Raw genomic sequence first — 26,999 nt, 5'->3', positions numbered from 1 at the left:
TGAACAGGCAGGGCATGTTGGCAGACAGAGAGAGACCTATGATTCTGCTACTAATTCCCATCTATGCTGGGAAAACGTTAAACTTTCCCTTCTCCTGTTGTGCACATTTGCCATATTTCAGCCAGGTTTCCAGAGGCCCAATCACACATGCCCCATAGTCATCAAGTAGTTCTAGGAAGAGGCAAGGACAGGCAGAGCAGAGAAATCACAGAGTGGGAAAAGAGTAAACACACTATGAGATAAATGGAGAACTCTGCCTACCAGATTAGTAGGGCTGACAGAGCCAGCTGACAGCAGGAATGCTGGGATTTAGTCAGTGGCATGAAGACAATAAAGTGCAATAGGACAGAATGCTCCACAAAAATACTTTATTGTAGAATGGTCAGCGCCAATCAACAGCTCTCTCAGGCCAGAGCACCAGCAAGCAGTAGCCTAGATCCCCTGCCTGCATGATCCCTGCAGAGCAAGCTTCTCAGGATTTTCCCACTGTCCCCTGAAAGTCCCCGGAGGACCATTATCCTAAGTCCAGAGCATAACAGCAGCTGGAGGCACCCCACTTATGGTCTGTTGGCTAGTCCCACCTACCTCTCCAGTACAGTAGACTACACTGCAGGGCCTTTGGCAGCCTCCCATCTAATTGGAATTCATGGTAAGCCAGATAGGCTTCCATCTGCCTGGTGCTCCGCCAACTCTTTCCTGTCTATGGAAGTAGCTCACTTATAAGTGCTCAGTTCCAGGAGGAGCTTCCTTGTTTCCCATTGAGGGTGGGAAGCTGTGTGGAAGAGCTTTTGGTTATCACATTTCCAATCCTCTCACCCCATTGAGCATCCCCATTTGCATGCAGGGGTTCCCTGGAATGACCAAGTTTATATCTAAATTAAATGCTGTCCCGAGTCATCATTACCCTGTGCCCTAGTTCTGCTCTCCTGTTTTAGGAAAGGACATTATGCAGGGATTATGTTTTTTCTTGGACAGATATGCTGCTGCCTCTGAGGAAGGGTGCCGATTTATGTATGTGTTCCTTTGCACGGCACTGAACTGCAGCAGCCTCTAGAGTGGGATGTGGAAAGAACATTGTGGGCCCAGAGTGTCCAGGTCACCGCGGATTAAACATAATGCTGTATATCAACTGCAGCTGGATAATAAAATGCCTAAACCAAATTATCCAAGAAAGGATGCCAAAGGTCTCCCCCTCTATTTTTATCATCGCAGAAGTTGTCTCCTTGCCTAGTAATGAATCCACAAGCAAGCTTTATGCCCCTGAGAGGTTATCATTGAAATATGGAATGGGGGGGGGGGGGCATTCATGGATGCCATTGTGCTCTGAAGCACTGACAACTCACCACTTTGGACTAGAACACTAATAACAAGTCAAGGTTTCCATTCATACCACATAGCTTGTACCAAGAAAGTGTTGGGTACACTCAGAACGCACTTAATCATGGCTTTCCTCCCTGTCATCAACAAAATTACCAGAACATATGAAGCTGTTTTATACTGAGTCAGACCATTGGTTCATCTAGCCTTGAGTACTGGAAACTCCTGGATCTGAGCCACAGTTCTTCAGCCCTGCAGAACGGGTGGTGCCAGGAACTGAACCCAAGACACTTTTGTAAACACTGCTGTGGGGCACATACACAAACACACACCCCGCCAAGAAAAGATGATCACAATTCCTTCACAAATCTCCAAAAAAAGATCCAGTGCCCCTTGTCCACCGTAAAGTCCCAACTAGGTAGGGAACTGGGCCCAGCAGCATGCTCTTCTCCACAATCTTGAATCCCATCGCTCTTTTGGCTGAGAGGGTAAACTGAGAATGCCATATCCGCTCCTTGCATACAGCACTACCATCCAAGGGCCCTGAATCCCAGGGGAGATAATTCTGCAAACAACAGAGAATGTGCAAAACGTGCTCCTTAGGGGGTCTTCAGAGTAGAGGTTCTCCTGCTTGCTCCCGCCAGCCCTATACTGCGCTCAGAGCTTTGGAAGGAGCTGGCTTCCCAGCGGTCAAAGCGGACTCCCTTGAAATAAGGGCGCCGAATAACTAGAGCAAGGAGCTTGCGTAACACAGCACGCCGAAGCAGGATATATACCCAGGGGTCTAGGATCTGGTTCCAGGAGGCTAGTCGCACACCCAGGAATAGCAGCTCCTTATAATTAAGGTCTCCATGGGAGTTGGTCACTGACAAGATGACAAAGACCTGGGAACAGAAAGAGGCAAGAATAGCAGTTAAGAGGACAGTAATTCTGCTGCGGCCTTTTATCTTACTCTCTCAGTGATCCTAACGAAAATTGGAAACAGAGAAATAGGAACTATGCACACACCAAACTCTCAGTATAGTCATTGCACCATCCTCACTCAACCTGCCTACATTTGTTCCCTGATAAGAGCTTCCCAGTCTCCATAGACTCATGAAGGGGACAGCTGCTTAGTTTGCTGCCTGGACTTTAAGAGAAGAAAGGACCTACCAAATCTGCTTCATGGAGGCCCGTGCACCATAATAGTTTGATTAGCTGATGCTTTGGCCTCCTGGTGGTATTGACCTCCAGAAATCTTCCAATTATAATTTCCCCCAGGAAGGCACCTCTGTGGATCACAGTCACATTACATCAGTGCAAACATCAGTGCCGTTAGAACTTTGGTGAAGGGCCATAGCTTTAGATGTGAAAGGTTCCAAGCTCAACCATCTTTAAATAGGGCTGGAAAAGTCCCCTGTCCAACACGCCACTGCCATGCAGTTTGGGCAAACTAAATCCCGTTCCTCATCAAGGCGCTGCACGCCCCCCACAAGGTTCTATCCCCCCATGCTGGAGACTTCACTGATGCTCACCAGCACACGAAAGTCCTACTTTCATTCTATTGCTGCTACTCCTCCCTCCCAGCTGCCTCTTAGACATTCCAGCATTTAAGATGGTCCCAATGGTCCACCTAGACCAGGATCCTGTTCTCACAATGACAAGTCGGATGCAAAAGCAGGACTATGATTTCCACTAATCTCCCCTCCCACCCCACCCCACTCACCAGTAAGGGGCTCCAGCAGATGCAGGAAACCACCATGATCCCCACCAGCTGCACAACCATCTCAATGTCATGGGCTTTGGCCCGCCGGTGCCCACACTTGCGCTGACTGCGGAGCCGAGCCCGCACCAGGTTGAGTCCACTGAAGGTGTTGCAGAAGAGGGAGGCCACCAGCGAGGCCAAGCCCAGTGTGGAGAAGAGCAGGGCAAAGCCCACGTCAGGCCAAGCTTCTGCCTCTCGCACCTTGATGAAGCACCAGGTGCCTGGGGCCTGGACGACATAGCTCCCGAAGCTGCAGAGAGGCAGCAGAGCAATGGCGAGGGCAGTGCCCCACAGTCCCAGCAAGGAAAGTTTAGTCCGGCCCGGCGTCACCAAGGAAGCATGCAACAAAGGACGAGTGATGCCCACACAGCGCTCCACTGCCATGATGCAGCCCAGGAAGAGCGGGCACAGTCCGAAGAATACCATTGAGGCTCCAAAGAACTGGCAGAGGGATTTGGAAGGGTCCATCTTTTCCCAATTGCTCTGTGTGGCATAAAGACGCAGCACGAAGGAGCCTGGAATGACGTGGCCTGCAAGGTCGGTGATAACCAGGCTGCTAGCGTACAGCAGAAAGGTGGCCTTGGAGCGGCGCCGGAAGCGGGTGTAAGACTGCACCAGGATAGCCAAAGCCACCACATTGGAGACAGCACCCAAGGTCATAGAGAAAATGGGGGCGGCAGGTGAAGATGCCCTTGCAGAGCTCTGGATCTTTGTGGGCTCTGTGCAGCATGAGGAGTGGTTCACAGGTGAAGCCTGTGAAGCATTGGGAGACTGGATGCCGGACATCATGTCAATGGCTACCTCCAGGAGCAGGCATCTGCAAGGGGAAAAGAGGTGTCAGAAACTAATCTGAGGAGGTCCTTAAAAGGTAAGAAGCCTCCCTAAAAGCATTTGTTTAGGGAACCTAGCACATTTCCCTAAAAAAAATCACCTTTGCCCTGGATTCTGCTCTGGAGCAGAGGGAAGAAGCATGCCTGAGGAGGTTGAAAGTGCACTTCCTGCCCACCAGAATCTTCCGTTGGGAGCTACAAATCCAGCAGATGAGAATTGCTGTTCCTTCCCAGCTCCTGCGGAATCCAAAGCAAGAAGAAGCCGGTTTTTATCCTGTCCCCTCAGTAATTACTTTTCTGACTATCAAACCGATTCTCCTTAAATCCTCTTTCATCTTGCCATATAATCTGATGGATTTTCCCTGACTTTCCACCTTCCCATTCCTTGTGTTTCATGTCCTCAAATTTGCAAGGAAATGCTGGACAGAACTATGTGCATTTTAGATACTTTAATTAAATGGTGATGGTGGTGATAAGGAAGGAGCCTGGGGGAGGGAGGGAGAGACCTTGAAAGACTTTAGCAACTGAAAGTCAAGGTGCTGCTCCTACAGTGCTGAGGAACTAGAGCACTCTTGGCCTTTTTGTAAAGAAATACACTTGGCTGGTCCTTCCCCTAGCAGTTTTGGATCAGGGATTGTACAGAATGGAGACCCACACATGAGAGAAAATTGGGGAATACTAATTGGGAGAATTATAATACTGTGTCTCATTTTAACTAACATTTTTTGAATTGTCATTTAAAGTTACTGTTTCTCCCACCACATTTTTGCCAGCTAAGAAATATAAATGGAATGCTGGTTAGTTTGTTATATTATCATTTTACATGTAAACATGTTTAGCTTAATATAACAAACACAAAGCCTGCAACACATTCTTTATCAAGTTTTTGGATTGCACGTCATCACAAAATTAAACAAAAAAGCAAAACATGATGCAGACAAGTTGGGTCTGTTCCTGGGAACTGGCATCTACTCTCTCAACGGTCATCAGATCTCAAACTTTCTGAAAACAAAACAGAAAAGCCTGTAATTTGTAATAAGGAATTCGGGGTGGAAACCTGGGGACTGCAGGCCAGTTAATTTAATGTCTGCCCTGGGAAAACTGGTAGAAAGTATTATTAAAGTAACCAAGCACATAGAAGAACAAGCCATGTTGAAGCAGAGCCAGCATGGCTTCTGCAAATGCAAGTCCTGTCTCATAAACCTATTAGAATTCTTTGAGAGTTTCAGCAAGCATATAAATAAAGGTGATCTGGATGACATAGTGTGTTTGGACTTTCAAAAAGCTATCATCAAAGACTCCTGAGTAAGTTTAGCAGTCATGGCATCAGAAGAGAGTTCCACTTCTTGAACAGGAATTAGTTAAGTAGCATAAAGCAGAGAGTAGGAATAAACAGACAGTTCTTCCATTGGAGGGATGTAGAAAGTGGAGTCCCCCAAGGACCTGTGATTTTTAACCTGGTCATGAACGATCTAGAGGTAGGGGTGAACAGTGAGGTGGCTGATTATATTAAATTGTCCAGAGTAATTAAAAACAAAAAGAGATCATGAAGACCTCCCAAAAGACCTATACAAATGCAGTGAATGGGTGGTAAAATAGCAGATGCAATTCAGTGGAAACAAGCATAAAGTGATGAATGGTGGGACAAAAAAACCTTCATTTCTTGTATACGTTCATGGGGTTTGCAGCATTAGTGACTGTCCAGGAATGACACCTTGGTCTCATAAGTATATGGCTCAATTAAGATGTCAACCCAGTGTGTAGCAGCAGTGAAAATGGCATATTCCATGTTAGGAATCAATAGGAAAGTAAAGGGAAAATGTCAGGGATCAATAGAAAAGGAAAATAAAACTGCTAACATCATAACGTCGTTATACAAATCTATGGTGCGACAGCATTTGGAATGCTGTGTACAGTTCTGATCACTTCACCTCAAAAAGGATATTGTAGAGTTGGAAAAGGTTCATAGAAAGGCAACCAGAGTAATCAAACTCCCCTATGAGGAAAGGTTGTGGTATTTGGGATTTCTTAGTTTAGGGGGAAAGCAAGCAAGAGGTGACATGATAGACATTTTATAACATTACAGTATGCATGGCATGGATGCATAATTTATCCTTGTCTCATAACAGAAGAACTCATGGACATTCAATAAAGCTGAACATTGGAAGATTCAGGACAGGTAAAAGAAAGTGCTGATTCCTGCAGGAGGCAGTGATGGTCACCAACTTGGAGCATTAAACTATTTAATGGGGGATAAGTCTATAAATGGCTACTAGCCACAATGGAGGATATGCTCTGCCTTCATGTACCATGGATACAGAGGACGGTCAGAGGCATTATGCATCTGAAGACTAGTTGCTGGAAACCACAGGAGGGGAGAGTGTTTTGTTCTCAGATGCTGTCTGCTGATTTTTCACAGGCATCTGATTGGTCATTGTGAGAACAGGATGATGGATAAGGTGGGCCAGATTGGCCTGATACAGCAGGGCTCTTCTGATGTTATATAACAGTCTTAAAATGGGGTTTGTCTCTGTGTGTGTATGTAACTGAAAATGAGTTTATCACCTAGCACAGCATTGAGTTGAACTTACTCATAAGTAAGTATGTGTAGGACTGCACATCAACTGCAGACTTCAAGTCTTCAACAGAAGAGCTTTCTCTTTGACTTCCCTCTCACCATTTACATCTAGCCTGAGAAAAAATTACTGGGAACTAGGAAGCTTGCTCACTTTTTGTGATACTTTAGTTGGTTCTAATAAAAGTATTGTGCAGCTGTGGATTTTAGATATTTACTAATAGTTCAACACATGTACCTAACATTTGCATACAGTCTGAAAGAGAAACATGCTTTTCTTATGATGGATGGGGCGTAGCGGTATAAAATAATATACTAGTACCAGAAGCAAGTTTTATTATTAAGCTATAGCCACCATTGCCACTTACAGCAGAGGGGTGTGTGTGTGTCTAAATCAAGAGCTCTCTGTAGTAATCATATGTAGCATAACTGAATCACTCTGCTTTATTTTTGTTTTATTCCTATTGTCTGGCTCAAGTAACCTAGGGCTATATTCAGAACCGGATGATTGAGTGAGTCATAACTTCTAAGATACTATAGCTCCCATTTGTCTCTGTGAATGAGAAACAGCATCTAGAGAGGTACACTTAATGAGCAATTGTTTTGCTTACCCCTCCCTTAACATCCTTTAACTGCCCAGTAGTATTAACAGGAGGGTAATGTTAGTAAAAGGGAGGTAATATATTAATTCTTTCAATAAACATTTGAGGGGCACAATCACTATCAGGGGGAAAATGAGTTCTATTTATTTACTACATTAGAAATAGTTAATTAATGTGGGGCATAAAATATTAGGGCTGTAAAGTTTTATTAATTTGTTAATCCGTTAGAAGACTATTTCATTGACTAAAAAGCTGTCCTGGATTAATCAAATAGCGGGTGTTGATGGGTCCATATTTAGTCATGCTTAGAGCAGACCCCTTGGAATCAAGGGTACTCATATTAGCCACAACTAAAAAGTTCCACTGTTTTTAATAGGTCGATTCTGAACATGACTGAGTTTGACTCCATCCCCCGATATCTAATATAAGTTGATAAGTGTCTCTGTAAAAGAGGCATTCAACCTTTTCTTTCAGAAGGCTGGTAGAGAAAGGAGTGCCCCTTCTAAATTGATGACTGTCATCCAAAGTGTGCACATTATCTGAAAACTGAGGATGCATCTTGCTTCAGAAATATTGTTTTTAGCTGTATGCAACTTATGCAAATTTAATCAATCAACTAAGACTCATATAAATAATCATCTGTGATCATGTACAGTAGTCAATATGTGGTACCAGGATCCTGGTACCCTTTATCTAATGCAAACACTCCGCTTTGGAACACAGAAGAGAATCCAATAGTCCATTCATTTTCATCCCTTCCATGGTGGAGGATGAAGACCTCTTCCGCATTTAGACAGGCCCTCTTCAAAGCCAGCTGCCTCCCAAGGCGCTATTGTCAGACGCAGGAGAGTAAGACCACCACCACACCCTTTTGCTCCGAAATCAATTAATCATTGAATACTAACTACCAGCATTCACAACTGTCTACAAGGGTTAGGATCCCCACTCCAAGCCCCCATCAGCAAGCATGCCAAACAGGGGTGAAAATCCCATCCTAAGTGTGACTATAACAGAGCAGTTTAAGCTGTGTTTACCGGGAAATAACAGGCGCTCAGTTACTTTATGTAGGCGCGCCAAGCTGTATTTGCCTCTGGTGCAAGATCCTTATTCACGATCACGCTATTTTCCTTACCTCAAATAATTTGCCAGCTACTGCTTGTTACTCCCATGGTCTTGTTACTTCCTACTCCTTACGTCTAAATGTACACACAGAAGAAGTCGATAAGACCCCAACACACCCTGGTGCTGTCTGCAGCCGTTCTGGCTGTCAGTGCACCAGAGTGGTTGCATAGCGCAGCAAATCTGTGTTTAGAGATGTTGGGAGTGCTACCCCTTAAGAGAGCCCCTTCTCAACACATCGGAGTCCTCCCGAGATTCGCTTATCTCAAGTCGGGAGGGGACACGTGCAGTCCCAGATTTCTCCCCAGCAGCCCCTGATGGTCTTCAGCCTGCACACCTTCCCCTTACCCCGACTCGTGCTGCTCCCTTCCCTCTCCAGCTCTGCGCCCTCTTCCCGTCCCGTCGAAGTTGGAGGTATTAAGTAAGAGCTTGGAGCTGCGCAGGAGACTCACCTTCTTCAGGGCTGCGCGCTTCCGACGCGTCCGAGTCTCACCTTCGGTTGCGTCCGGCGACACGGAAGAGCCCGGCGCCGATGCTGCGCTGACTTCAGTCCGAAGTACACTTCATTCGCCTCGCTTTTGCCTCGCCCTTCCCCGCTCATGTGCGAGTTTATAGGACGGGCACCGCCCTCTTCTGCCACTAGGGGACGCTATGAACTACTTCTGCTGCTCCTCCTCCTCCCCGGTCGCCTTCCAAAGAAGGATTTGTTCCGCACGGGCCGCCGCCGCAAAACTCTCCTGCACGAAAAAAAAGTTATGTTTTGCAGCTCCGTACACAAGTTCACGATCATAAGAAACTGACAAATCCTCTATTGAGACTCTCAACGTGCATGGAAAAGTTCGGAGGAGAGGAGGGAATCCGCTGTTTAAATACTCTTTAATCCTCATCATTGTGAATAGAACTTCCTGGCTCAGGGAGTCATGATTCCTCTTAAGTATTCTTACATGCACACATCACCCTTCCAGCACCTGTGGGGTGGGGTACCAAAAACTTTCTGCCATGTTTACCCTGCTGCCGACCACACTCACCTGGGACAGGCATCCTGATTTGTGGTCATGATGTTATTGGGCTGGTTAGATGTGGTTGCAATTTCAATACCACTTGCACCTACGAAAGTTTCAAGGCAGACATACTACTTCATTTCTAATGGGTGCATGTACCGTAACTTTCTGCTGAAATTCTGCAACTTTCTGCAGTGAGTGAGACGGGGTTTGTGCTGCTTGCCCTCCCAGATGGCAATAATGTGGTAACACTGGGGAAGCATCTCAGAACTAATGAAGCAGAATTGATGTGTGGGCAGTCCAGTATAAATCCACCACTATTACTATAGTGGTGACATGCTGCTGAATACGCTCACGAAAAGCACCACCAGTATGGAAGGGCCCCAAGATGGGACCATTGTGAAGAAACTCAACTCCCCTTCCCCTCCTCTCCGACTCTTCCATAGCTGACTCTTCCAATCAATTAGCCTTGTAGGCCTGCTATCAGCCAAAGCACAGCAACACCCATAGTGACTCTACGATGGCCAGCTTCAAACCAGGCAGTCAGAGCACTTCCTTAGATTCAGATGGAAGGTGGTTGTGTGAGCAATGACAGAACAAAGCTACCTGTCTGGGAACCCTGTCTTGGCACCTGAAGACAGCAGTGGCCTTGCTAGGTCTTGCCTTGACCTAGCAAAGTGTCACATTGTTTGGAGCCTAGGGGCTGCATTACACAAAATGATGTTTTCTAAAGAGAAGTTATGGATGTCTCCTGTGATATACATCTTACACGCAGCAAACATTCACAGACATATATGTGTTTGTCCCTGAGCGAACTAGATGCTGGATTCCTGCAAGGTCTGACTTCTATGTAGGAAATCTAGTTCATGCACAGAAGCCATAAGAGGGCCCACAGCTGGCCCAAGACAATTTGGCACCTGAGGCAAGCCACCAAAGGGTGCTCCTCCCCACCAGGGAAGAAGGGGTGAGTGAAGATCTACACCAGGAACAAAGGAATAATGAATATCTACATCAGGATCTGCTGCCCCCATGGAGCCTCCCACCTGAGAGGGCCCCTGCTGAGGCTTCATTGCCACTTTTTCTTCAGCAAGAAATTATGAAACCCTCAGAATGTTGAAAGGGGACATTGTGTTCCACGCAGCACTTCTGAGAAGGTTACCCAATGGCTCAGCAGCCTCTAACGTGCTGTATGGGAAGAGGGTTGAAAAAGGGTGAGTGGGTTATAAAAGCACACACCAACAAGTTTAGCCTTTGCTTTCTGAGGGGGGGTACTACTAGGACCCCCAAGAAAGCAAGAACCACAGAAGAACCTGTGCACAGAAAGCTGGACTCAGGCTGTGAGATCATGTAAGTGCATTAGAATGGGCAGAGGGAATCTCTTCGTTCCATCCAGCATATTGTGTGTGGCAGGGACACAGTTAGTCTGTGCCACCCAGCAAAAACAACAGATTTAACATCCAGAGTTCCTAGTAGGAATTGAGATGCAGACAGGAATTAGCTGAATATCACAGCCAGGAATAGACTCTACCCAACTCTTTGCCCACCAGTGGGAAGTGGTACAGCAAGACAATAGGCAGATACCACACCCTCGTAAGGAAGAAAGGCAGGTGGTGATGGGGACCTTCTTTTTCCATGTGACATCGCCTGGCTAGCTGCCCAACTATGAGTTGCATGTGGAGCAGGAGAGGAAGTCTCTAGCAGCCACGATACCCCAGTGTTTTCTGTTTTGCCTTGTTCCTATTGAGTAGTTAAGAGGATTGCGAGAGCAGGGAGAGAGATCTGATAAGGAGGCAAGGTTAGGGTAAATAAAAACATGAGCATGAGCAGGACAGGAAGGGCCTAGAACAAGTTTCCTGCTCTGGCAATGCTCAGTGCTCACCGGAGGAACTTGGCGACCGCTAACCTGGCATTCTCCAAGACGGCGCTGGTGTTGGCATATGGCTCTCTCATCTACTGGCTGAAACGCCATGACCTTTCTTTGAAGTGCAGCTTCAAGTGTTTACATATCCCAGAATTTCATATCCCAGAAAAGCAGCAGGACTGTTAGGGAGGGTGAAGAGATACGACAGGGAACGGAAGAGAAAACATTTCCTCCCATCTGCACAGCGTAGCTACTAGACAAATTCACGAAGAGTAAAGTTATTAATGGCTACTAGTTGCGACGGCTCTGTACTCCCTCCTCCAGTATCAGAGGCTGCATGTCTCCGGATGCCAGCTTCTGGGAAGCAACAGCAGGAGAGGGTGATGGGCACTCACATCCAAATTTAGGGGCTTCCCAGAGGCATCTGGCTGTCTGCTGTGGGAAAGGGGATGTTGGACTAGAGGGGCCTTTGGCCTGATCCAGCAGGGCAATTTTTATGTTCTTACAGTCATGCTCTTAGAACAAAATCCACCTTGTGGGCCTCCCTTCCAAGCTCAAAGCAAAGTTGGTGACAAGGTTTTAGGGACGGGCAGGAGATTCAGTTGGAATCCAGAGGAGAAAGGCAATGGGAACACATTGTCAGGGTGGTCAGGACAAGATGGCTCCTTGCTAGCTTCCTCTACTTAGGAGCATTCAGCACAAACAAAACAAGCCATGAAATACGTATGTCCAAACCACATTATAGATGGAACACAATGCTCCAGCTAGCTCCAAGCCACACTCCTGGTGGAGGGTGTAACAGTAACTAATGCGGGATAGCCTTCCTGCTTGGGCGTGGGTAGAGATAGCTATGCTGCTGATCACAGTTTTAAATAAATAATTGAGTTTTGTCAATTCTAGCTTTGTGCAGGGTTGGGGACCTTGCAGCCATAAATGAAATAAAAACTTGTAATAAAAAAATCTAAGTAGAGTGACACCCTGATTCAAATCTCACCTCTGCCATTAAGTCACGGCATGGCCTTTGGAAAATCTCTCTCAGTCTCATGACTTATCCTACAGGGTTGCTGTAAGGATTAAAACAACATGTGAATTTATATCACTGATATGTTTGTGCTATATCTTCCTTTGCCTACATTTCTTCTTTGATGCACTTCTCGCTTTGGCTTTTGTTTCCTTGTGGGGCCTAGTTTAAGCTACTATAGTTTTTGTTTACAAATCTCTTTGTCCTTCCCTTTATCTACATCTTCTTCTCTTTCTGTCTATTTACTCTCTCCATCACCTCTGCCCCAGTTTGCTTCCTCTATGTCACACTCTTCTTGTTCTTTCTCTCTGGCTGCCCCTTTTCTCTGACACTCACTGCCTCCCTCACATCTGCAATTTTCCTTTCTTGTCCTTGTTTACACTACATATGAAAATGCACCTCTTCCCTTCAGCCTTTGTCCTTCAGTCTCTGCCTCTCCTTTCCTTTCCCCCGCCATTCCTTTCCTGTTCTTTCACCTGTCCTCAAGGTGTTGACATGTAGATAATAAGCTTGATAGCAGGCAGAGCCCATTTCTTTCATACTGGGCAGGACATAGCTTGTTGAAGGACTTTATATACAATAAACATTATTAGTATTACATGAAAGGTGTGCCAACTCGGAAGCAGAACCCTTTTTTGAAGACAGAAAAAGAATACAGCTAATGGACCTCCTGCCCTTTCCCACTCTATGGCCATAAAACAATAGAAATACTTAACTAACTGACCAATCACATTGGTTCTGCCCCCCCACAAAAGTCCTGTCCCTCCCCAACAAAAATCCTGGCTACGCCCATGCACCTGTCTTTTAATCTTTGCCCATATCCTCACTGGTCCTCTGTCACCCTGGTGTGGTGTTGTGGTCCAATTACTTAGCCATGAAGTTTGCTAAGTGATCTTGGGCCACCCATAGGCTGTGTATGCACTACTGTTTACTCTGCATCCAGTGTGCCCCCCACCAGGAAGCATGGTACACATTAGCCATAATCCATATCTATCCCGAAATTACTTAGTAAATACTTTGATGGATTTCCCCCCAAACTAGCTTTGATCTGAATTGAGATAAAGAATGACCTAGCTGCGTTTTAAGCCCGTAAGGTGTACACAGCCATTGTCTCTCAGCCTAACCTACCTCACAGGTTTTTGCAAGGATAAAACGGACAGGGGTGAGAACTACGCATCCCACCTTGAGCTCCTTGGAGAAACAGTGGGGTATGAATGTCGTTATTACTGGGAAGAGAGGGGGTGGGGGAATTGATTAGTGGAGCAATGGGACAGATGGCATAGTGGCAGCACCCTCTCTTGCCCAGACAGACAGCCTTTGTTATAGAGCCACAGGCTCCAGGTAGCATGGGATTCTTGCCTAAGAATCACAATGGAGGAAGATGAGCTTCCATGCAGCAGCACATTAGAAACGCACTCCTAGCTCAGCAATGCTGATACATATCTACCTTGCCAAAGGTCATTGCGGGAAGGGAAACTCAACTACTCTCTGGTGAAGGAACTTTTGGCTGCTTGAACTGCTCAGCATATGCAACTACCTCTCCTGTTCAGTTGAGAATTGACTCCAACTCTTCCCACCCCCACTTTACCACCAGAACCCAGTCCTTTGTGGCACCATTAGCGATAATGGCTCCATAGCTGCTGAGTGCTTTAATAATGGGATTGTGGTTGACTGTGGAAGGCCTCTAGGGTGTGTTCCCAGCACCCACTCCTCCGCTCTCTGAAGAGGAAGCAGAACAAGGATAAAATTTGCCAGCCTGAGCCATACAAAAAAATCTTAAAGTGACTTATAGATCAATAAAAAAATCCATGTACAAATATTTAAAAATAAATACATACATAAAGAAAATACATAAATAACATACAATTTAAGAAGTTGTATTACACTTGTGGTTTAATATACTTGTGGTTGTGTTATTTTTTGTGACGACAGACTGCTCTGCCTCCTTTCTTTTAGCAAATGTTTTTTGCCACTGGGGAAGTGGTAATTCTGTATTGATTTGTTTGGATGTTGTATGTGATGCCAATAAAAGGTTTGATGATGATGATGTGTTATTTTTGTACTTTGGCAATGAAGTCTCTCCATCAACAGTTCTCCATCAAGAACATGACAGGGTTTTGGGGAGTGCAGCTCTCTGGCCTCCTTCCCCCTAGCAGCAGGAGAGCAATGGCGAGCTTCCCAGGAGTTGTTAAAGGCTTTCCTGGAACTCAGAGTGACAGAAATTGGGCAAGCCCTTTCTCTCAATGACTCCTGCCTTCCTTCTAGAGGCACAGGGATTCCCTACAGCCATAGAGGAAGGGAAACAGGATAAGGCAAGAGGACTCCCACTTTCTCCACTCGTAGCACAAGTCCTAGTCTATAGATGGAGATTGTAGACTGAATTTAGTCTTCTAGGTGCTTGTAGGTATTAGGTTACTTCTAGGATTCTGGGATGAAGAAGCAATAAAAAGTTACTGTAAAAACAAAAAGTGCCTCATTCTGAATTTGAATTAAAAAAAATTAAATAGAGCATTTTTCCTCTCCAGATGAAGCAGTTTGGATTCAAAGTACAGCATCCCATGAAAAATGAAGCATTTCCCCTTCTGCAGATGCTTCCAAGGGGTTCTCTGTAGCCACGGATCAGTTACAGCAAGCCTCTTAAAGACGAATTCCTCCAGTCAGCTGACTAATGCTGAAAGTGCATCTTCAAAGGAGGTTGTTGTAACCTCCAGTTAGCTGCTCAGCAGTTACAGTTACCTCCTTTGAACTTTGACAGGTGTCACTAACCTGATCTTTGGTGATTAACAAGTGGGTGGTCCTGACCATCTGTCAAAGCTGGCCCATGTGGGTGAGGGATTTTTGAATTCACCCTGCGAACTGGATCCTGTTGATTCCTGCCTTAAAGCAAGATAGAAAAAAGGTGCCATTTTATTTGGGAGCTTTTTCTCTTTACATCCATTTTAAGAAGATGCAATATGACACAGACTTCAAACCATATAAATCCTTTGCAATGGTATACTGTATGTGTTTATAAATACCGCACATTTTTTCATTTTTTGCATTGTTACTGTATTTCACAATCTGTAACTATTGAAAATAACTAGTTTTACCAGCAAAATAGAAACAAAATGAAAGACTAGTCATGTCTAGTTGGACAAGGGCTTGCCTTCATTCTAAACTTACAGATTTAATACAAAAGCAGCATAATACTCCAGTACTTTCTTCTAACATAGGAGTGCCTATGGATCTTCCCACTGCAGGAGTGGGGAACCTGTGGCCTTCTTGATGCCATTGGATTCCAACTTCCATCAGCCCCTGTCAGCATAGCCAATGGTCAGAGGTGATGGGTCTTATAATCTGGCAACATCGGGGGGATGGATGGCAAATTCCCCACTCCTGGCCTATCTCTTGGGGAAGGGGGGAGCAGTGAGGAGTTGCTGCCTCCAGTCTAGTGCTACTGAGTACCATTTCTTCATGACCCAAAGAGAGTGCCATTTGCCTGGTCCGGAACACTAGTTTGAGAATGGTTCCTTTTTCTGAGGCCTTGGCCTCCAGCTAAGTACACTAGCTAAGCACTCCTCTTGGCCCTCACCCTCTTGTTTTTTTCCTGGCCTTTTATTCATCTCCAGACAAAACACTCCTCCGCTTAGCAACTAAGGTTGCAGGCAGAATTGGTTTGTTTATATTATTAATAATAAACTGCCTCAGACACAAACCAAACAACATAATATGGTATTGGGTTCCAGGCCAGTCCTCTATCACTAAAGAATCAAAGTGCAAAGCAAATGCATTGGGGCGGGCAGGCAGTGATACTTTGCTTCATGAATCATTAAATCTTTACATTCCTGATGTTTAACCATTTCTCTCAAAACTGCTTGTGCTAAAGACTTGCCATGTAAGAGATTATTTACAACCCCCACCAACCCCCACAAATCATGGAACTTTGAAGTGTCAGGCATAGCCCTATTGGCTTTAGCCCAAACGTAGCAGAGTTTTCCTGCACAGCGAGGAAGCTAGTTGCGGCAGTAATGACTAGTCAGCTAGACTCAGAATAACTATTTACAGGATTTATTAAAAGGAGAAAATAAAACCAGCAGAGTTTCTGCATACAAAACAAAGCAAAATAAATCCTCTCTTTCTCTCTCTCAAAACCATACACAGCACTTCTACTCCTAACAACACCTCACTTCAAACTGAGCTAGCAATCCCTTGATAACAGAGCAGAGTGCTGGTCGTTAACCAATCAGAGTGAGTAGCTTCTTGGTCATGCAGATCTGGGCTTTCTGCCAAGAGTAAATTGACACCAGCCTGAGTTAATTGTGCGAAGCTAGAATCTGCAAGTTTCCCACGAGAAGCAATTAACAGAAACTGAACACCCCCTCACAGATTCTGCTGAACAATTAACACCAAATACACCTATGTAGGAGATCATTTTTCCAGCAAACCTAAACCCTTGCACATTCGCTTGTTCTTTATCTTTGCCAATGGTTTAGTTAACACATCTGCTACATTTTCTTCACTTGATACATAAGTACAGGTGATTATATTGTCTTGTACACAGCAACGTACATTTTGGTATTTTACAGAGATATGTTTGGAACGCGATTTGAAACCCTCTGTTTTACTTAAGGTTATACAAGCTTGATTATCAATGTAAACTTGTACTGGTTCTCCACAATTTACATTTAAATCTGTTAACAAATGCTTGAAATAAATCACCTCGTTGCACAATTCACTCAATGCGGCGTACTCTGATTCCGTTGATGACACACTTACAACGTCTTGCTTGCGTGACCGCCAGCTGATTAAAGCTCCACCGACCATTATGACTAGTCCTGTGACAGATTTTCTATCCGGCAAATTTCCCCAGTCACTATCACAGTAGCAACTCAACATTTCATCCTCTGAAGAATTTAATTGTAACATATAGCCAATTGTCTGTTTGAGATATCTCAGAACTTGTTTTACCCCTTTCCAGGCATTTACTGTGGGTTTTGAGACCAATCTACTTAATATGCCTACTGCATAGCTAATATCAGGTCTGGACCACTGTGCTATATACAATAAACTTCCAATTACAGAATGATATACATCAGGATGTTCAAATTCAGGACTCTCATCTATATGAAGTGTTTTTATGAAACCTGGATCCATAGGCACCACTGCCCCTTTGCAATCCTGCATCCTGTATGTAGTCAGTAGTTGTTTAACTTTGTTCTGCTGACTAATTAGACAGCTGCCATCTTGGGCCCAGCACACTTCCAACCCTAGATATGTCCTAACCGGGCCTAAGTCTTTCACTTTGAACTTACTGGACAATTGCTTGGCAAATCTTTTAGTTTGTTTATCTGTTTTGCAGGCATACAAAACATCATCTACATAAATCAGACAAAACTCTTGATCACTGCCTGTACCACGTACATAAACACAATTGTCAGCTGTACTCTGCTTGAAACCAAATGACACTAAGGCCTCATGGAAACATTTGTTCCAAGATCTTGCAGCCTGTTTGAGACCGTATAGAGCTTTGTATTTGTACTCTCCTGTCACCAGAGGTTTAAGTTTGTACACCCACCTGCAGCCTACAATCTTTGCCCCCTCAGGCGCTGCTACTGGTGTAAAAACCTTGTGCTCATTCAGAGAGGACATCTCTTCCTCCATTGCCTGTCTCCAGAGCTCTGCCTCCTCTTTTGGTAACTTTAACACCTCCTGAAAACTCTTGGGTTCTGCACTTACACTAAACACATTTGCAGTATCTGGAGAAAAACGCACCGGAGGCACTCCTTTGTTTTGTCTTTTAGATCTTCTGGGAGAAAATTTTTCTTCTGACCCACTTCCCTCCTCAGAACTACGACCTCTCTTTTGTTGCATAGCAACTGGTCTTTGGCTAACTCCACTTTCTTGAGAGCTCTTATCTGAACTTTCCTCCCCCTCAGACTCTGATTCTCTATGTTTACCTTCAGAGTCATGAAGCTCCTGGGAAAGTTCAAACCAAACCTCAGTATTGGCATGTAGTCTCTCCCAGCCACTATGTTCACAAAAACTGGCATTCCTGGAGATCACAATGCCATTTGTCCCTTCAGCAAAACGGAAACCTTTTCCCAGCTCCTGGTAACCCACAAACACTAACTGTTTGGTCTTAGGATCTCCCTTCTTCCTCATTTGTTTTGGAATTAATACCCAGGCTTTTGATCCAAACACATGCAAATGGTCAATTTTGGGTTTTTTCTGAAACAATTTAAAGTACGGGGTTGTACCTATTGTTTGATGAAAGAGCCTGTTTTGGAGATAACACGCGGTGAGCATGCTCTCCCCCCAATAAGACATGGGCAAATCAGCATCGTCAAGCATGGCAAACATCATGTCTTGTAAAGATCTGTTTTTTCGCTCTGCAACGCCATTCTCCTCTGGGGAAAAAATGTTCGTTTTTCTATGCCCAATGCCACGTTTTTGTAACCAATCTTTAAAGGCATTTGACATAAATTCGCCACCTCTGTCCGTCTGAATCCTTTTGAGTTTAATGGACAGAAATCTTTCCACAGATGCCACCCAGCCTTTAAACTTAGTGAACACGTCACCCTTATTTTTCATGGGAAAAACCCAAGAATAACGTGTGGCGTCATCCACAATTGTTAGTGAAAAACGCAATCCACCCCTGCTTACAGCAAATGGACCAATTACGTCCATGTGAACCAGCTGTAGCGGTGACTCACTAACTCTGTCACTTCTGGGGTAAGAGACTCTGTGGGTTTTAACCTTTTTACACACATTACAATCAAGGTACTTGTTACAACTCTTTAAATTACCCCCATCAGCCAATTCAGACATTTTTAGTACACTTTTCCAGCAAGCATGCCCCATTTTCCTATGCAATAAGTGCACACAGTTGTCATGTATAGCTTTGTTATTCACTGCAGGCTGAGATTTACTGACTACTGCTGCAACTTGAGATCCTGCTTTAAGCCAAAACAAGCCTCCCTCTGACTTAGCAGTGCCTAAAATCTCACCAGCCTTCTTAATAATGCAACTGTCTCCTTCAAAATGCACTTTAAACCCAGCTTTTAGCAAACAATCTACAGACATCAGATTGCTCCTTAATGAAGGCACACAAAGTACATTTTGCAGGCATTCACGAAGACAAGGAACAAAAACTGCACCCCCCGAAATCACTTCGGAAGTACTTCCGTCTGCTAGAGCCACCTGGCTGCGCTGTGCTGAGTTATTGGAAACAAACAATTCATCTGAATTTACGATGTGGCGAGATGCTCCCGAATCGACCACCCAGACCGCTTGTTTCTCATCAGCAATCTTGACCTCGCCGGTCACCAGCTGAGCCGACTGTTTTCGTTTGAAGAATTTCCTTTTACGCTGCTGCTGCTGCTGATCTCGTCTCTGCTCCTGCACCGGCAACTGAGACTTGACCAACTCCGGACATTGTCGTTTTAGATGCGCTGAAGACCCACATCGGAAACAACGCCTAACAGCAAACGCTGACTCCTTACCGGTACGCTGCTTTTGCGTCACCTCTGGCACGGCATGAGAACTCCTTTCAAACCGCCCACCTGTAGAAGCCTCTGCAGCCAACGACCTTTCTTGCCTCTTCTGCCATTCTTCAATCAAACGCCCAGTAACGTAACTGACTGATAAATCATGCTCCTGCATGCCTTCTAGAGACAAAACTAAATTATCCCAGCTTTCCGGGAGAGAACTCAAAATAATAGCCACCTTCTCCTGCTGGTCTAACGCACAGTCTCTTTCCTGTAGCGCAGTAAACTTTAACTGTAAACTGTGTAGGTGTTCCTGCATTGTAACCCCAGGCTGTAACATTGCCTTGTACAATGCCTTGCGAATGAACAGCTTGGAAACCGCTGTCTCACTCACATGGAGTTCTTTAAGTGCTTGCCACACACCTCTAGCTGTCTTGATTCCCCTCACATACGGCAACTGGGAATCTTCCAGCCCCAAGACAATTGTGGCCCTTGCTCTTTGGTCTTTATCGAGGTCTTCATCATCAGGCTTCGCAGGAAACTTACTCACCACTTGCCAGAGACGATCCCTCTGCAGCACTGCCTGCATGCGTTCCGACCACAGCAAGTAATTGGAGTCATTCAGACGCTCAAAAGCCATCTGAACTGGTTGTGAGGCCATCTTGAGAGCGATGTCCCTGGAACCCGGAACCAGCTACTCACGACCACCGAGAGAGAAAACAGGAACCACAGCACCCAGCACTCACACGCTGCAGCTGTTGTCCTTGTGTCCGCTGCGTCACCAGCTCACCACAGTCAGGAACCAGCCAGAGTCCATCTGCTGCACCAGCAGGAACAACAACTTCTGGAACTACTGGAACCAACGCCGTTGATGCTGACACCACCGCAACTCAGGCTGGCAGCACAATGCCCATAACCTCATGGAACTTTGAAGTGTCAGGCATAGCCCTATTGGCTTTAGCCCAAACGTAGCAGAGTTTTCCTGCACAGCGAGGAAGCTAGTTGCGGCAGTAATGACTAGTCAGCTAGACTCAGAATAACTATTTACAGGATTTATTAAAAGGAGAAAATAAAACCAGCAGAGTTTCTGCATACAAAACAAAGCAAAATAAATCCTCTCTTTCTCTCTCTCAAAACCATACACAGCACTTCTACTCCTAACAACACCTCACTTCAAACTGAGCTAGCAATCCCTTGATAACAGAGCAGAGTGCTGGTCGTTAACCAATCAGAGTGAGTAGCTTCTTGGTCATGCAGATCTGGGCTTTCTGCCAAGAGTAAATTGACACCAGCCTGAGTTAATTGTGCGAAGCTAGAATCTGCAAGTTTCCCACGAGAACCAATTAACAGAAACTGAACAACAAATTCTTGGCCTACAGGTATTCCAAGAGGTAAGAACAAAACACAGCCCCATTTTACAGAACTTCCCCACTAGGTTGCAAGACTGGCCCTATTGTTAGGCAGAGTGAGGTCAGGCAGCAGATGCTGAGAGGCAGGCAGCAGCAGTGAGATGTGGGGAGGTAGATTGGTGTGTGCCACCCCCTAAGCCAGCCCATCAGATGCTGTGGAAGATGCTGTTCCATTACCAGTGTTGAATTAAGATTCAAATGCTAGTCCAGTTCAATTCCATCCATGGATTGATGGGTGCCCTCCTTTACTACCGGCAGCAAAATGTTTGGGCTAGGTACCCTTGAAGAAATTCCTGCTAACCACAGGTGACTTCTATTACCATGTCTTTCTTACAACATCCAGAGGCATATATTATTGTCTCTTTTCACTGTTCATCAAACATGGTGACTTCTCTGATACCGAAAGCAAGTGCAGTAGAGCAGGCACAACAAACTGTATTACCCACTCCCTCTTAAGGGCTCATACACACATACACGTGTGTGTGTGTGTGTGTGTGTGTGTGTGAGAGAGAGAGAGAGAGAGAGAGAGAGAGAGCGCACTCACTGGTATGGAGTACTAGCACATCCATAAGCACTGCTTACACATAGGTAAAGGTAAAGGGACCCCTGACCATTAGGTCCAGTCGTGACCGACTCTGGGGTTGCAGCGCTCCTCTCGCTTTATTGGCCGAGGGAGCCGGCGTACAGCTTGCGGGTCATGTGGCCAGCATGACTAAGCCGCTTCTGGCGAACCACAGCAGCGCACGGAAACGCCGTTTACCTTCCCGCTGGAGCGGTACCTATTTATCTACTTGCACTTTGACATGCTTTCGAACAGCTAGGTTGGCAGGAGCAGGGACCAAGCAACGGGAGCTCACCCTGTCGCGGGGATTCGAACCGCCGACCTTCTAGAACCGCCGTCCTAGGCTCTGTGGTTTAACTCACAGCGCCACCCGTGTCCCTCTCCTTACACATATTTAACTTAATTACTCAAGCTGCTTGTATGAAGTTACTCTGCTGAAAGGCAAAATGTAATATAAGGTGAAAATAAAGTTCTATCTGTGGTATTAGGCAAGTCACCACTTGATGCTGCAATTCTCCAGGGGTGACCATGCATGCAGAAACCAGCTGGTTTCCAAAGTGGTCAATACTGACCCATTGGGATTGATGGGACTGTGCAAGGAGTAAATAAAGACCTGGGAATCAAAGCAGGCCTTGGGTGGAAAATAAATTTACAAGGTATAGTGCAAAAATACACACCAACAACTAGGAACTAGGAACCTTAGAAATAAAAGGCATGGACATGTACAGATACGTATGGTATCATTATTATTTTCTCTTGGTTTTCTTCCTTGCTTTTTACATGTTATGGTTCCTAGGAATGGTGGTTGTTAATTAATAAATGTAGATTATATATTCCTGTTTCTTGACTTTATTTCATTTACATTCCTAAGAATTTGGGTTGGGGTCAATGACGACTTTAAATAAACTCAGAAGTTTGGGAAACTTGAGCACACACACACAAATTTTGTCCCTATATTCCCAGTTCTATAGTAATAGATAAACTAGGCCTGATTATAGCAAATTTGCATGTTTATAGTAAGAGGAGTCCATTGTTAGTAGCAGTCAGCCCACAGTTTATAGATTCAGAATTTGCACAAACTAGGGTTGCCATATGTCTGGAATTTCCCAGACGTAGCTGGTATTCAGTCCTTGTAAACAGCATCCGGGCAGAAATTGAGTTTTTCTGAGATTTTGCAAAAAAAGTTCAACAACTTTGGGAATCCCCACCCCCTTTTTAGGTATATGGCAACATTAGCTAGCATGCGTGCACGAGCGCATGCACACACACGCACACACACACACACACACACACAGAGCACTTTTTTCCTCAGTTGACATCCAGTGCTGACAGGAGGAAAATTCTGCACTCCTCACCCATAGATCCCTTCAGCAGTTAAGAGTTGACTCCCTGCCCCTGTTTCTACAAGATTAGGAACAACCTGCCAATTTCCTTACGGGGTACAGACTTGAAAGTGAGAGAGAGGATAAGATACTGCAATATATTTTGGGTGTTTCAGCTAAAGGTATCAGTATATGCAAACGTTTGCAGTTATATTCAACACAAGTCCTAAGAACTGAAATTCAGGACCAGATTTAAACAACAGTGGATTAACAAGAGATTCTTAGCTTCATGAATCATTAAAACAATGGCAAGCACCCGATGTTTAACTTTTTCCGAACTGTTTGCTCTAAGGATGTACTTATGTGTGGAAATATTTGCATATATTTTGTATCTTCCCTAGTAATCAAGCACTGTGGTTTTGTATATAGACTGCAGTGAATTTTTGCTAAATGTGTGGATACACGGATGATTAAACGTGTATGGTTACATAGCTGCAGCACAGTGTAATTATTTACTGTGACACCTGAAAAATGAAGGGTTTGATGTAACTTGAAACCTCATATTGTTGTATCCCAACAGCAGTAGGTCAAGATTTGAAAGAAACCAGAGCAGCTCATTCCTTTATACCCTTTATATTTTGGCGCATGTTCAGGGATAATCTTGTCATGCCAATAAAATATTTTGTGTGTTTTGTTCAGTAATGTGAAGGAGAATCAGGGGAAAGAGGTGGGTGACAAATTGGGAGCTCTCAGTTTTGCCTGTTCTACTTCTCACAACATGACTATTGCACAATTGCATTGTTTGCTAGCACAGAAGACCTAATGCTTCCTTCTAGCACAGGGTTTGCCAACTGTTTGGGGCCAGTGGGTACATTTGGAATGTTGGGTTGCAGTCACAAAATGGCTGCCATGACATAACACAAAATGGCAGCCACTTATAAAAGAGCAGAAAAAGAGGCAGGAACACTAACTACTGAATGTAGGGCCCCCATACATCAGACACAGCTGGGATTTGGCCATCAGAAACAGGGCAGAATTGCTTTTTAAATGTGTGGGTAAATCCAGATGTATGGCAGCCCATGTTGGAAGTGTAGATTTTGGTGAACCTCCTAAAAAAATAGCTTACAAACTAAATTCCCCCCTCAAGATTTTGCAAAGAAAAGCTCAGCTTTTGTGCCCAGATTTTCACTTCTTGAAATATGGCAACCCTAAGTGCAGACATCAGTGGGGGAAGGCACCTACACCAGCCATGTTCACTCACAGAGAGAAGCTCTTTTTACCTCTTGGTTCAGAACTGATGCATGGGTGGGTATTCAGTCCTGGCATCCAGTCAAATGTGGGCATGTTGAAGAGGGCATGTTTAATGTAGGAGAAACTGAGCCAGTGCAAACAGGATCTGAGTAGGAAGAGAAAACAGTTTCTCATACACTGTGGATTTTTCATGGAATGTTTACTAAGACTTTCACGGGCACCATAGCAGGTACCTTTGGACACACGTACACCTGCATGTGCCATGTTGCTGACCCCTGCTTTATTGGATTAGTAATAATACTGATCTTCAGCACTTTTCAAATGCCCCCCTCCCCAGCCATCCCAGGGACCTCAATGTGGAACTGGTTCCTCTCTGAAAAGACTCAAGAAACTTTGCTGCCTGAGGTAGATTAACAAATGGCGCTTCCCTCCCTAAGGCAAAGGGCAGAGTATACAGGGCTGGCCAAGTTATTTTGGCACCTGAAGTAGAAAAGCTCACAAGCACTTCTCCCTGGGAGTAAAAATACAATAATCATTTAAACATCTCACATTTTGCTGCCCTTTCATGACAACCAAAATAGCTGCCTGAGGCAGCCACCTCACTCTTCCTAATGGCAGGACTGGGCCTGACACCTTTGTGTTTGATATTCTTCATTACTGCTTTGTCCCAGAGGATCCTTGTGTATTTTTTTTTAAAAGGTCTAGGTATTTATGTAGCCCTGAGCTAATAAGTTCTGCCAGTTCACTTGCCTATATTGCAACCCAAAGTGCTACTACCTGTGTACAAAGATATTGCCATGCCAATATCATGCACAGCCACAAAAACGTTCCCCCCACCTTCAACGTCCATTCTGCGGAGGACTGGTTAATGCTAGTTAATATTTGGTATATCTTCTAATATTATAGTAAAGCGATAGCCTGGGCACCACCAACCCAAAGATCTGCTGTATCTCAATCCTTCCTTCAACGTCCACTCAGAGGAGCTGACCAAGGACTGTTTTGTTTCTGTTGGGTCTGTGAGGCAATTTGCAACGAAAGAGGCTTATACATTGCTTAACAAGAGGCTTGTGCAAACACTTTCTCTTGTGCCCCTGTTGTGTTGACAGGACAGTGAGAAAGCATCATCCTTCTCCCAAGGGAACGAAGCAGCTAAAATCCTGCTAGAGACAGCATACCTCTTCCTGGGCCTGAGGAATCGTGTTGGCATGTGGAACAAACACAGGGAACAGAGAGCATGTAAAAGCAGGGGAAAACATGAGGCCCTTTCCTGATTTCACACAGCCTTTGCTACCACCAGCCAGCTATTCTGAAGAGGGTTGTTTCTGTGTTTTTACAGCAGCAGGCTAGACAGTGCGGTGGGAAGGTTTGAAAAGGATTAGATAAAGGTAATATTCACAAATTCATCATGGCCTTCCAATACTGTGAGAATAACTCAGGACAGGAACAGGAACAGCACATTCCATTTTGCTGCTCCTGCTCCCCCGCTGCTGGCGCCACAGCTCTCTTACCTGCATGACGCAGCAGCGCCCACAAAGCATCAGCAGTGGTGCCAGCTTCTGGCAAGATCTCATCAGAAACCAGTGCCACTTTTCCACTGGCAGCAGATGCAGCAGGGAGCGGGAAGGTGCAGCAGAGGCAATGTGGGTGCTGCTTCTTGGGCTTCTGCTGCTTGAGGCAGCACCTTGCCTCTTCAGAGGGCCAGGCCTAGGCAGGAATTCCATTTCTCTCAGGACCCAGCATAGGGCAAAATTTGCCTTTCTGCTTCTGCATCTTGGCAGTGATTTGTATTGTGTTTCATTCCAACAAAACTCCTTGGTCCCTCTGGCAATTGAGGACAGTGATTATTTGGGAGGTTGGGGAAGTGGGATAGGATTCCCAGCACAACGGAATAAAAATCCTCCTTCTACATTATAGGTTTTCCTGAGCAGGCTTCATGCTGTTTTCTCTTCCGTGCAGTACTTGAATCCCATCCAGAAATGAGGCAAAATTATTCTGTAATTTACTTTTGTGCCAAGAGTGCCAGCTCTGAATGTATTCCAGGGGTCCATTAATGCAAGCTTTATTTGCTTCTGTCAAGGGCACTTCAGAGCTGATGCCACATAAACATTGTGCTGCGGGCGATCCCCGGTCCCATCATGAAATCTGGCTCGGAAGAGAGGAAGGAATTAGAGTAAAGGCCAGGCACCTTTCTTTTCTTTTCTTTTCTTTTTTGTACAGGAACCCTTTGCTAAGAGAAGTTTTTACCACTGGTGCAGCAATCCTTCATTCAGCCCCCAACTAAACTAAACTAAACTAAACTAAACTAAACTAAACTAAACTAAACTAAACTAAACTAAACTAAACTAAATATAGAAAAGAGCCTGCTGGATCAGGCCAATGGCCCATCTAAGTCCAACATCCTGTTCTCACAGTAGCTAACCAGATGCCTCTGGGAATCCTCTAGACTAGAGACTTTTAACCTCTTGATGTCTATGGATGTTTGCTTTGATTTCTTGATTGCTATTAGTATCTACTCACTATAGCACTACTATAGCCAAGGGTGGCCATGTGTCCTCCTTTACAAAGGACAGTCCACTATTTGAAGGACAGAGGGCAGTCCTCTGTGGAATAGTGTCCTCTATTTGAAGTGCTGTCCAGTCCAAGAACCCTAGGAAGAGAGAGCACCAGGGGACTTGAAATTGCCCATCAAGCCCCTCAGACAGCAGACTAATCAGGCACACAGGTCTTCCTCACAGCCTTCCCCACTATGGTCAGATATATTGTGTTATATTTTATTTATAGCAATTATTTCTAAATTTGCATCTATACAAATTTTATGCAAATCGCCACCTCTTTTGTCTTGTTTTCTGGTGATTTCTAAATGGCCACCCCTCATGCAGCACCCGAAAGCGGGAATGAGTAGGGTTGCTACAGCAAGGC

General features: G+C 45.0%; 1 protein-coding gene across 4 annotated transcripts; it reads right to left on the bottom strand.

The window, feature by feature from the left end:
- Window positions 1-348: 348 nt before the first annotated feature.
- On the bottom strand, window positions 349-26,840 carry PTGER1 (prostaglandin E receptor 1). 4 transcript variants are annotated; one of them, XM_077924363.1, is made up of 8 exons: window positions 25,589-26,840; window positions 24,110-24,225; window positions 14,837-14,947; window positions 12,044-12,113; window positions 11,092-11,228; window positions 8,681-8,924; window positions 3,023-3,878; window positions 349-2,201 (listed from the first exon to the last, which is right to left on the bottom strand). In XM_077924363.1, exons 7-8 carry the CDS (start codon window positions 3,848-3,850, stop codon window positions 1,917-1,919), a joined length of 1,113 nt encoding a protein of 370 aa, XP_077780489.1. In that variant the 5' UTR covers window positions 3,851-3,878; window positions 8,681-8,924; window positions 11,092-11,228; window positions 12,044-12,113; window positions 14,837-14,947; window positions 24,110-24,225; window positions 25,589-26,840; the 3' UTR covers window positions 349-1,916. The 4 variants fall into 4 exon arrangements, with proteins under 4 accessions (XP_077780489.1, XP_077780486.1, XP_077780487.1 ...); XM_077924360.1 differs by having other exon boundaries at window positions 8,640-8,924; window positions 25,589-26,833; XM_077924361.1 differs by lacking the exon at window positions 25,589-26,840 and adding an exon at window positions 25,256-25,573 and having other exon boundaries at window positions 8,640-8,924.
- Window positions 26,841-26,999: the final 159 nt, after the last annotated feature.

Source organism: Podarcis muralis, chromosome 2, assembly GCF_964188315.1.
Source record: "Podarcis muralis chromosome 2, rPodMur119.hap1.1, whole genome shotgun sequence".
Classification (NCBI taxonomy): domain Eukaryota; kingdom Metazoa; phylum Chordata; class Lepidosauria; order Squamata; family Lacertidae; genus Podarcis; species Podarcis muralis.
Note: the sequence above shows the minus strand (reverse complement) of the source record. Positions and strands in the feature narration are given on the sequence as shown.